Source organism: Chamaea fasciata, unplaced genomic scaffold (genome assembly GCF_029207755.1).
Source record: "Chamaea fasciata isolate MVZ Bird 193981 ecotype frontalis unplaced genomic scaffold, bChaFas1.0.hap1 SCAF_11, whole genome shotgun sequence".
NCBI classification, from domain to species: Eukaryota; Metazoa; Chordata; class Aves; order Passeriformes; family Sylviidae; genus Chamaea; species Chamaea fasciata.
The window spans coordinates 17,079,902-17,092,520 of record NW_027094096.1 but is presented as its reverse complement, the minus strand read 5'-3'; the positions used below and the strand labels follow the sequence as shown (position 1 = coordinate 17,092,520).

The window sequence follows — 12,619 nt, the reverse complement described above, 5'->3', positions numbered from 1 at the left end:
TGAGGAGGGCTGAAAAGAGGACTAAACATTCTGTCAAAGAGTAAACCTTTCAAATGCAGCAGTGTCAGGAAGCAGGGGTGAGAGTTTTACACTTCAAACCCAAGACAGGCCAAAAGCAAAGAACGAGAACAAGGAGTAATGGGACGGGCAGCAGGAAACCCCATATCCAGAATGTACAATTTACGCAGAGAAGGAAAAAACAAGAAACTGTGGAGGGATGAGCAAAGGATTCTGTACAAAATCAGTACCTGGGAAGGTTAAAAATACTCCCAAGAAAAAGCCTCTGATGTGGCTGCAAAATATGTGTAAAAATACAGGGATTTTCCTGTCCTGGTTAACGATGAGAAGTAGAAAATCAAAGTAGGTCCATCAAATGCCAACTGGGATGATGTGGAATGGGAACAAACACCTGACACAGAGGATGTGACATTCATTGGTGCAACAGAAAAACAGCAGGAAGAAATACTGCACTTCATGTAAGTTTTAAAACTTTATTTCAAATACCCATGGTTTCCTTTTATATTATCAATGTGCTAGAAGTTCACACTACTGGCAGAATACAGGCGATTTAAAATATACAATATTCAGACACATTTATATGTAACAGAAATGATGGAGTGTATTTACAGACATACAGCATGGGATGAAGCTTTAAAATCCTTTATTACTTACACGTTTACACTGTTTTCAGAAATAACAAAATTAGATCACTTTGTAAAACATCACAATATCTATACAAAAGAATTTTTTGATGTCTAAATTCACCTTTTAAATCCTCTGTTTCTAAAACAGTTTTTCAAAGAACCATTTATAGTCATAAAGAGGTATGAATACCATTTGCCATCCTGCTGCTACCAAGAACAAGAGGTGCTCTGGTGCTGTCAAGAGTTGTCCCTGGTGGATTTTAAGCAGGCGGGGCCTTTACAAAAGCCCCTCCTTCAAAGGAGGGACCCCCAGCTCCTCTGCCCGGGCCCCCAGTGCCATGAGGGGCTCCCGCATGCCTGGGCCGCTCCACCCGGAGCGTGTGACCTGGCGGAGCCTCAGACACTGCTCAGGGCTCGCCAGGTTTGACGATGGAATGTGACACCATGGAGCCACTGAACACCAGCAGCATCCAACACCGAGATGGATCCCTCCCCCATTCTCCAACACAAATGCCTCGAAGAGGACAGACTGTCTCTGCTTTGACACACAGAATAGAACCTTATACGTTTTCTTTCAAATACTCTTTTCATGGGATACAACAAAAATTGCACATAACTACACTGAAAAATCCCAACCCATTTTGCAAGGAAACTGAAGTGGGTTTGGTGCAACACATTAGATAAACCGTAAGATGAAACTTCAGGTTTGGATTTTTGTCCTAAGCATCTAGACAAGATTTAGTGCTTGCCAGCCTGAAAACATAAGATTACAAATGTCAAACTAACACAATTAACCTACATTGAAACTGCCAGAGGGAATGTTGCTCACAACAAAGTACCTGGTGCCAGGGACCCTCTGCCTGCCTGGCCTCCAGCCACACATGGCAACAGGAAATGGCAGGCCAGACTTGAGCCCCCACCCCATTAAAAACTACTGTTAATTAAATAACGAAATTTCCACCAACCTGAATACTGCTAAGTTTCATTCTCCTTAAGTGCTGGAGCAATCACCACACCCTCACAATTCCATGAAGGGAATGGTTTTCTTCAAACAGGGGTATTTAAATAGCCCATGATGGGTGTGCTGCTAAATGCAACCATCCCTGTAACAACTGGTGACCTAATGTTGGAACCCAAGATGAATCAGTGCCTCCCTCTCTCGTATAAATAACGTGCAGAGACAAACACACCAGGAACACTCTGTGTCCGTGGTGCTGCCTGTGAGTGGCAGCACCTTCCCCTCAGCAAACTGCAGCAGACACTTCAGACACCTCTGTGTAACCCTGTGGGAATGACCACTGCTCCTCACCAACAGCATTAAGTGAAACACCAAAAATAGTTAAGGGGGCGAGAATGCCTCTGTGGAGCTGCTCTTCCTGTGGGTCCTGTGAGTCCCTGGCACTTCCATTCCCTGCAGGGCTCAGGGCACTGCACTTCCCCAGCATGAGGAGGTTTCTCTTTGCAGCTGGGCACTCTGAACACCTTCCAAGTGTTCTTCACTTGGAATATGACCAACCAATGCCCATAGGAAACAACTGGAATAATTATGAGAAACAAGGGATTCAACAATCACCATAATGGCCCTTGAAAAAGACACATGAAGCAAAACAAAACAGAAACAAAACTGCAAATCAAAAGGGGGAAATACAGCTAAGACCAATCCTTGGCAGCTCCCACAGCAGGTTTTACTTCTGCAAAAATGACTTTTAGCTAATTTGTTCCCATTTCTTCTTCCTTTATCTGCATAAAATCCTCTCCGTGTATTCTGCTTCAAATATACCCCAGACAGAATATGGCTGATGCCTGCAGTTGCTTTCAGAACCACGTGTGCCATGTATTAGTAGCATAATGTTCAGGGATGCTTTAAATTGGGCAACACCTGACAAAGGAACCGCAGGGTGGAAAGCTGGATTTTGTGAGGCCTTTTTGTGGGGGAAAGAAAAGAAATTCCGTTAACTGATCTGGTAGTGAGCTTGGCCTTGTCACTAGGACCAGAGCATGTATCTCTGTCTTTATTTTGCATATCAGCTTTCCAGGAAAATGCAAAACTTGTCAGCTGCTTCTCCCACTTCTGTACAGTGAAATTCCATTCTTACCTTCAGGAAGAGGAATAAAGTAATAGCCGTTCTGTAAAACCAGCACATCTCTCTACATAAACTCCAACTAATAAAGGGCTTTATTCAAAGCCTTGTCTAACCCTTCAGAGCTGCCTTAGCACAGACGCTGCTCTGACAACACCCAGCCCACCTGGGGAACTTGAGAACTGTGCTCTTAACATGATCCGTTCTGTGCCTGCAGGGGATGCCTCAGCCCCCCATAAATGTGTTAGCTGGGAGGGCTGACCAGCAGGGCAGCCTGGCACTGTTCCCACTGCAGGGAAACGCACGGGATTCTGGTGACCCCACAAAACCACCAGAAGGGGATGTGAGGACAGGGGCAATCTCCCTCCACTGCTGTTGGAAAAGTGTTCAGATAAAGACATGTTAAAACCCAAACTGAAAATGAACCCAGCAAGAATGCTGATGGGATTAATCCCATTTGAACAGATCTGACTTAGCATCTTTTACTAAGGTGTTCCTGGCAGAGAAAACATGCAGTAATATTTCCATTGGGAAAAAAAAAAAAAAAGTGTTTTTTTTCTTTGACTTTTAGTACTGAAGACCTGCCAAGGCAAGTGACGGCTGTGCAAGGTTCGACCCTCGTATCAAATACTGCAGGCTAAGATTGTGTGATGCAATTCTTAAAATATTATAATAGAAATAGCCATTCTTTGGAGGCAAAGAAACTCCATTTCTTTGCACCCTGTGGGTAAGGAAAGAAATTTAATTCCCTGTGTGCCACTGCAGCAACACCCTTTTTTTTTTACAAATTCCCCTGGGAATTGCTTTTCAACCTCTAAACCCATTTCTTCATCCTGCAAGGTCAGTTTCTACAGCTGGCTCCAACAGCCAGCCACTGGAATTCCCTGCCCTCCTCCCAATGAACTCTCGATTTTTTTAAATAAGGGGCAAAAATATTTGTAGTAAAAAATGTTACTGGAAACTGTTGTGATCTCCAAAAAAATGGAGAAATGAAGTAAAACATTCCTGTCAGGAATCACGGAAACTCATTTCCTTAGAACAGAGCTCTGAGTGTTTGGATGCACTGCATGGGCAGTAAAGTCTTCAGGTCCTTCTGCTTAGCCAAGGTAACCCAAAAGGTCCCGGAGGTCTTTACACAGCAGACAAGTGGTGAAGTGGCTGCTGCTTTGGGGGTGCCAGCTCCAGGAGCGCCTGGACAGTCACAGCTACCTGTGTCAAACCCTTCTCTTCTAAAATATGCAGAGGCAAACATAATTGCTCCTGAATGGGGAACAAAACAAAGACAAAAACAAAATGGATGAAAACCACTCAACTGAAAAGAAAAAAAAATTAAGCAAAAGGTGACTGAAATATGAAATGTTATGGACAGGCAGCACACACACATAGGGGTAGGACATGAGATTTCTGCTTGTCACAAAGGAACCACGACCTTAACTACTCAAGAAAGGTGGCCTTGGGCTAATCTCTTGTGTTCTTTTAATAGAAAACTCTACAAATAAGAATTTGAAAAATGATTGTGGGAGAAAAGGGGAATAGCAAATTGTCCTCTATCTCTGCCCACAGTGAGATGGCAGCAGTGTATGAAACCTACATAGATGAAGAGGGGGAAGCTTTGCTTCAACACGATCAATGTGCTACAATACAGCAGGAGAGGAACCACAGCTTCCTCTCCAAATCACACCCTTTGGAGAGGGTCTCCTGGGACAAGCCTGTTCAGCTACAGCTGTGAGGGAAGCCCTGCTGGGGAGCAGGGAATGAGTCACTACCACTCACTCACCTCCCCAAAGTGCCCCCACTTAGTGGGCAGCCCCCAAAATCATCCTGAGGAGTAACAGTAATACGCAACATGCAAAAAGAGGTTTCAAAGTGTTTATTAATAGTTGTGCTATTCTCAGTCTAAGATGTATTTAAAACCTCATCCTACAGAAGTCCTTGGCACCTCCTGGCCATCCTCACTCCACAACAGTCAGGATACATGTCCAACAGTTCTCTGTGTCTGCAGAAAATAACCCAAGCGTCTCCTTCCTATAGAGCTACAGAGACTATTTTTCATGTTTAATTTTCACATCAACTGGCATTTCTCCACTCCTTGAGTCTTTACTGATTTTTGAGGTTAAAGAAATCCTTCAGCACAAACAGTGGCAGCCAACATTCCTCCCCGGCAAAGCTCCAAGCAGAGAGAAAACAAGTGAGCCCCGACTGCAATTCTCATAGAAAGCCATATGCTCAGGCTAAAATACATTTTTCTTCCAGCAAATGTATATTACTTTGAAAAAAAGTGTGCTTTTTGAGAAAATACTTGTAAACTTGAGTAAATATGCCTTATCTTTTTTCTTCTGTATGCAAACAGGATAAGGGGGAAAGGCTTTGGAATGACTCCATACCACAGACAGTAATGACAAACAAAATTTAAAAACTGGAAGGCACTGTTAGTGTAAAACCCCTTGCAGCTTTTATCACAGTGTTCATTAGAAGTTAAGAAACAGAGGAACCGAGTTCATTTTAGTTCATACCAGTAAGCAGTGCAAAAATAGCTTACTCAAAAATAAAACAATCTCCTCCTGTCAAAGGTCCCTTCTTTACTCAGTGATGTTTGGCTTGGACAGAACACTTTGTGTGACTTGGACAGAAGGCAGCAGCTCTTACTTGCTCCTTTGATAAACACTCACTTCACAGTACAAGACCTTGTGAGACCCACATACACATAACACATTTTTACTGCTAGTGACCACAGTTGCAACTGAACTGCTGTGTACCTTAAACTGTGCTTCAGAGGTGTTCCAGGTTATGGCTGGAATGCCAACACCACCTGCACTGGGCTTCCAAGCCATTTACTGCACTTGCAGATACAACAGGAATTTATTGAAGACACATTTGGAGCAGCCATTTCCTGAACACTTACCTGTCACTGGTCTCTGAGCAGAGCTCCCTGAATGGATCTCCACTCTGAGGAGACATGGTCTGTTACACACATGGGGAGTGACCTGAAGTTCTGAGGTGTCCCTGAGAGATTACAGCATTAAAGCACCAGGATGCTTTCCCTGGGGAGGGAAAGGCTGTGAAGCTTTATGGAAGACTACCTGAGTTTTGTAAAACAGTGAAGAGTGCTTGTGCAGCTGGGACTTACAGTTGTGCAATTGCATGATACAAGTGTTTCTGAAAATGTCAGGATAAGAGGAAGAAGGGAATAAGCATGGAACAAGCTTGAGGTGGGGTGCTCAAGATCAAGTAACAATTCAACAAGTTTTTGGTAAGTCTTTTCCAGATCACAGTAAAATGCTATGACATTCTGTAGCACCTGACAGGATCATAAAGATTTTCCTTTCTGTGCCAGAAATTTTTTCCCTTAAAAGCTGTTGAAGAGCTTAATTTCTCTGATTTTTTTTTGCTTGAACATTTATAAAGTTCAAGTAGCTCAGGATTCACTGACAATTGTTTTAAAAATCCTGACTCAAAGTAATACCACAGAGTCTATAAATTTGAGAAATCAAACGCTCTCAGAAGCAGGATAAAGGACTGGGGGTAAAAAACCAAACCAGTTAGAAAGTTCTGTGGACAGCACCAGACCGTGTCTCCTAAGACTGTGAGATCGCATCAAAAACATTGACATTGAAAAAATACTTCACATTGTTTAACATTTTTTATCAGATGATCCTCAAGCAATTTACCAAAGTGGTTGCATTTCCCATTATCCAAATGGGAGAACAGAGGCACAAACTGACACTGCAGTTTTCACTACACCACCGGTCAGCAGACTAGAGCATGCACCACGTGTCCTGACCTCAGCCCTCACTCGAGCCCAGGGACAGCACCTCCTCCCTTGGAAAGCATTTCATCTGCTCAATGTGACACAGCAAATACAAATGGGAATTGGGGCACGGATGGTGCTGTGGGTGCACCAATGTGTTTGCACTTCATACTTGTCACCTCTGTCCCATCCGTGGGAAACAAAGCACTTCATACACACAGTCTTGGCAAAGCCCAGAATCTGTTCCCAAGCACTGGAGTGACGGAGGGAGGAAGCAGCACCACTATCCTTCACTAGAGAAAAAAGACCCAGCGATAGAACATACAGAGCGTTAGCATTAGAGTACAGTAAAACACCACAAAGCCCCAGAGCTGAACGGAAAGGGACACAAGACTGGATTCTTCTGAATCTGTCCCCAGGGAAAGAAGAGTCTCAACTGTTCTTTTAACGCTGAGGTTTAGCTGGAGAATGTCAGAAGGGGAACAAAGATTGTCCTGTCCAGAGTGTGTGAGCAGGAAGGGAAAACAGACAGAAAAAAAAGGTCAGTCAGTTAGCCATAGCAACATCCACGAAGCAGTTATCAGACATCTCAGATACGACCTACACATTTGAGAAGCACATCACACCTGGTTAATTCTCACATAGAAATCTCCAAGACTCCCATTGCAAAGAACTCAATGTCAGTGTTTAGTGTTCAGTGAGGTTCCCGTCACCTCTCCAGCTCCAACATGTAACTATTTCTTGTTGTTAAAAACAGCAATTTACACAAGCCTTAATGAAACCCGTTTTTCTCCAGAAGTGAAGAGGTTACAGGTACCTGAGATGCTGTTCACATTGAGTACTCAACAAAGTTCAGCCTCCACATGTAACTTAATGAAAACAGCGGGACAAGGAATTATTTATGTGCAACTGATGCTTGAATGCAGCATCCTGCAGAAATATCTATTACTAATTAGAGTTTAAGAGTTCTATAATATTCCCATTGTGTGTCTCTTGTCTCCCTTTCCCACAGATAACTGCTAATAATCAGTGAAATCTAGATGCATGGATCAACCTGTTCAGCTGAGGGTTTCCTTGGATCCAAGGGCTTTAAAACCACCAAAGTCCTACAGAAATTGCTGCTCTGCTGTGGTGCCTGTAATTAGCCCTTTCTGAAAGTAGCCTTCCCCTTAAAAGGCAAGTATTCCTACATGGATCCATGCTTTCAGAAAGCCTATTAGTTTTGTAATTAGAATGGAAATGAAATGAAAAACCTGCAGGCAACTTTTAAAGAAAAACATACTAGGCTGCCATGCCATTCTTACATACAGGTACCTTATGTTCACATCTCCGTAGAGAGGTAATGCAGACATGTGAGAGCAGCTTTGGAGTTCAGGGGGGTATTTTACTACGTTTTCCCAGAGAGACCCTCCTTGAACTCTTTCACATTAAAAAAAGATACATGAGAAAAATAGGAGGGCCCTACACAGTAGGGGTAGCAGAATGAGCAGCCTGGGGTTCCAGGGGACTTCTTGATTGGACTTTGTGTTTGTTTGGTTTTGACTGTGAGTCATTCCAGTGATCTTCTTGGTACTGCAATCCCATAAAAACTGTATCTTCATACTTGAGGGAGCTATAAATAGGGAAGCTGGGATGGAATTGCACAATGCCCCAGATGAATTTATATTGTGCAGTTCTGCCGGGACTGAAAGCCCAAAGGTTTTTAGGGGACCAAAGCAGTGCAGGATCAGGATGACCCAGCATTAACGATCACTAACAGCTCCCTAGCCCCTTCCAACACACTTCACCACTGAGCCATGTGAAATAGCCAGGCAGCTCAATAAATAAGTCATCCTAAAATCCCAGTGGCTCAAATGTCTGCAAGTGGCCTGAAAACACCAGAAAATCCTGCATGACTGACTCAAGAACTGCCTTTAGATGCAGCTGGGAAATGAGTCACGGGGTCTAATTCTCCCTTTCAGAATAAAAAAGAAACCAGCACCTACAAAGGAAACGCCAATGCTCAGCAATGTAAAAACCCAAATCAATTAGTGCACTGGAAGGGAAATTAGGAAAAATATAATGTATTAAAACTATTCATACTGAGACAGCTGCTGAATAAGACAAAGTGCAAAGGACAGAACAGCATAAAACAGGATAACTGGACCAACAGGATAAGATGGACTATTTAATATGTGTCCACCTCCTAGACCTTAAAAGTTTCAAAAGGGGACAAGGAAAGACAGATTTCTATCACTGGTACATAACAAAAGAAGTAGGAACTTTACGAAGACAGCTACCATCAAAGAAAGGGCCAATAATTCTGTGACTTGTTGGTAAGACAGTAAAGACATTCATGTAAGAGAATTATTATGAAGAATATCAAAAGCTTTGGGATAAAAAACCCACATGCAAACCATCATCCAGATTTTATCCCACTTTTAAGCTGTCACATACCTAATACTGAGAAAATGTAACTGGTTTTATAGAACCTGTCAGTTCTAAAGGCAGACTTGAAGTCCATCAGCTATTATGAATTTGATGCACAGTATTTAAGTGAATCTGTACTAAAATATAAAATCTATATACTATACTGATAAACTGTATCTGGCTTCATTTTGCTTGGGAAGACCATGCAAGGTAAGTCTGATCTATACTGCAGGATAACTTGTACCTGAACCTTCTAAACTTTTAATCATTTTGTTTTAATCCAATATTCCAGAAAATGTTTTATTTTCTGAAGCACAAAGCAAAACTGCATCTGAAACATTGTATCAGGACAGAAGAAATACATACCTGAGGCACTCCAATCCTTCTGCAAGCTTCCAAGAAATTCTCCACGTTTCGTCTGCACTTTGCCATTGTAAGTTTAGGCTGCAAAGAAGCAAAGGCATACAGTGTTCTTAACTGGCAAGGTTTTAAAAGATTTTTATTTTTTATTTAAATAAAACTCTTAGTAAATCTCTGCCAAAAACACTGCGCTGACATAAGCTCGTCTAATTCAAAGCAGGCTCTGCTAAAGTTTGCTCTTCTTAGAAAACCATCCCAGTTTTCAAAGCTGTTTTATGAAAGCTAACTTATGAATTCTGGATGATTTTTAAAAAGGACAGTTCTAAGCTGTGCAATATTTATATACACAGTGTTATATAAAACTGGCTAACACTTTTAGTGAGTACAGTATAATCATTTTAAAAATGTCTTTTGATGAAATACAAATCTATGGGTTCCATGCTGTGATTTCAAAGAAATTTCATGACATAAAGAAATCTAGAGTCTGTTCTGGATTACTATAATGCAAAACTATATAAATATCAAACCATACTTCAATTAACAAAGAGGTAAAAAAACAAAGGCAAGATGAAACTAAAAAATAACGTCAGAAAACTGGAAGTGAAGCATGCTGCTTGTCAGCCTCTTGTAGATGTGTTTAAGAGAGTTGGCATTTTTTCAACTGCGGCTTTTTTCTGCAGTCAGTTTTCACACCTCTTCAGACATACCACAGCACAGGCTCTGTCATGTTCCTGCTCTCAGAGCTTATTCTCCTCTGGTTCAAGAGACACAAACTCCCTGCTCCTATGAACACACTTTGGAGCAGCAGGCAACACCTCCAGGTGTTCAACAGTTCCAGAAGTGATGGGGTTTCTTCTGTTCCCTTCACGTGCTGTGTTTCCCCACCAAGGAGGCAGGTTAAAGTCCTTCCTCCAGAAGGACCAAGGGGGTACAAAGACCACACTGTGCCTGGGGCATGACGTGATGCCTCTTCTGCTCCTGGAGTCACACGACTCCAGGCTGCCTCTTCCTTGGGATTCACATGACAAAGCCATGATTTAATTTCTAACACAACATTCAGCTGCACATCAAACCAGGCCATTGAAAAGATCCCACTGATGCAAGTCTCTGAGCAGTGGCTCCCTGCCTTTGCTTGGAACGATCGCACAATCTGCCTAAAATGTTGGTGTGTCCAGTTCAGTTGTTCTCAAAATAACGGGGCCATCTGCCTGGTCACATCACCTCCCAGGGACACAACAACGACACACTTGGCAGCCCTGGAAGTGCCAGTTCAGATTCCAATCAACATGAAGACTCACTCCAAAAGAAGGATAAGTGAAGACTACGTGCATGTTTCAACTTCTTCCCCAAGGAACAATCTCTGATTTTTTCCTTACTCGTACAATTTAAAGGTGCATAACAAGCAATCGGCCTGTCCACATTATTTTCAAGTAGCTGACCCTAAATATTTTCACTGAACTTTCTGACTTCCATAAACACAAACTGGATAAATAATCGGTTATCTCATAGATTTTGGCCTTTATCTAATTCTGTGCTTTCCCTACAAAATAGACTGCAATACTTCCCTGCTCTCAACAGTCCCCTGACACAGCCACCTTTTTTTCCCGTTATCACAAAGGTATGACGACATTTGGTTTGTTCCATGAGATGCTGATCTCCAAGTATCTTGAGTGTGTTCTGCTAAAATTCCTAAGCATAGGAATTTGTAGTGCTGTGGACACAGAAATCAACTTGGTCTCTGCCTGGTTTCACTATCCTGTGTGGTGGAATCCTATTGTTGTAATTCCCTACTATGTTTTCCCGAACTTCTCAGACATTTTGATCTTTTAAAATATCCTATTTCACTTTTCATGCTGAACTGTCTCATATTTCACTAGTTTTGAAGTTAATGAGCTTAGGGAGGACATGAAAACGTTAACATTTGCTTACAAGCTGTAAGAAGTAACTTCCTTTAAATGAAACAAACCCAAACAGAATTTCATTTAGTGACACTACAGACCTTTTTCAAACAGCACAGATGGCTATTTTTTGTCACATGCATTCACTGAGGAGAATGCTGAGTTTAGTGTCTGTCTGGATTACAGGACTTTGTAGGATGTCACTCTGGACAGCTCTGAAGCAGTGTCAGTATAACACACTTACAACAGCAGGTGAGGGCACGTGGATGCTGGGGACAGAGCGGGGCCGCACGTGGTTGGCCAAGTGGCACAGCACGACGCCATCCGTGAGAGCCGCCCCGAGGTCGCTGGGCAGCGACACCTTCAACCGCGACTCGATGTTCTGTGGGAAACCAACAGGGACACACACTGAGCTGAGAGCTGCACTCTTCCACGTGGGTCATCCTGCACAAGCTTGCACGAGGCAGAGTTCCTGCATTACAACTGTCCGTGCTCACGGCATTTCCAAGCAGCTTTCTGAATAACCCCAAGGAAAGCCCTGCGCATTACTGTGGCCCAGGGCTGGCCACAGTCTGGGAGCAACTGAGTTCAACGAAAAACAGTTTTCATTGTACAGCACAGTGGACTAATACAGCCATTATTCAAAAATAATGGACATCAAGATCTAGGAACAGTATTCCTAACCCTGCATGTCCTCAGAGAATGGTTCTGCTGAGAGCAGTAAAAATAATTGTCTTTGTGGGTTCAAGAACAACACAATAAACAAAAGTCAAGACAATACTTTTGCCTCTAAATAAAAACTGAATTATTTGACATAAGCAGTCTTTTAAAAAGAAGGTAGTTAGCATTTGTTTAAGAGAATGAATAAAATTCAATTCAGGCTTTCAAACTAATTTAAAATGCTGTGTGAATGTCACTGAGTTTTAATACTGTATCTAAATTGTTAAGTATTAAAAAAAAATGAAGCTTACCTGGGAGCAGAACAAGAGACAGACTACATAGAAAGCAATCTGATATAACATGAGAGGGTCTGCAAACACCACCTTTGTTTTATCTAAGGTAGCCTTTCTCCTTTAGAGAAAGGAGACTGTCCTTACTTCAACACTTCCCCCCAAAGAGAGGGATTTTTTTCTATCTGGGATGCTTATGGCTTTTAAGATTAGCTTCAATAAGGATATTCTTTTTTATTGGAAAAATTCAATTACAGCATCTCAAGAAATCCCTTCATGCTCCGCAGAAATAAGTCTGGGGCAAAGCGGAGCAGTACCTTAATGCCATGTGGCATTTCCAATATTCCTGTTAATTGTCATTGTACTTGGGCACAAACCAAGAGTGTGGTGCCCCTGGGCAGACAAAAAGCATAAATATTAGAAACTTTTGTGGCTCAAATGTTCTGCACTTAACTAAGGATAAGACAAGAATCAACAGACAGATCTAGAGCACACAAGGAAACCATGATGGCAGCATGACTGGCAGCAG

At 42.3% G+C, this 12,619-nt stretch overlaps 1 protein-coding gene across 17 annotated transcripts in view; it reads right to left on the bottom strand.

Moving 5' to 3' along the window:
- Nucleotides 1–477: 477 nt before the first annotated feature.
- The window catches only part of LRCH3 (leucine rich repeats and calponin homology domain containing 3), a 62,304-nt gene continuing 50,162 nt past the window's right edge, over nucleotides 478–12,619 (bottom strand). For 15 of the 17 annotated variants that reach the window (XM_066193421.1, XM_066193404.1, XM_066193405.1 and 12 more), the window contains 3 exons: nucleotides 11,385–11,522; nucleotides 9,249–9,326; nucleotides 6,024–6,967 (listed from right to left, as the gene is read on the bottom strand). In XM_066193421.1, the coding sequence (XP_066049518.1) occupies nucleotides 6,767–6,967; nucleotides 9,249–9,326; nucleotides 11,385–11,522 (417 nt within the window). In that variant the 3' untranslated portion in view covers nucleotides 6,024–6,766. The other 2 variants (XM_066193408.1, XM_066193413.1) reach the window with 2 other exon arrangements.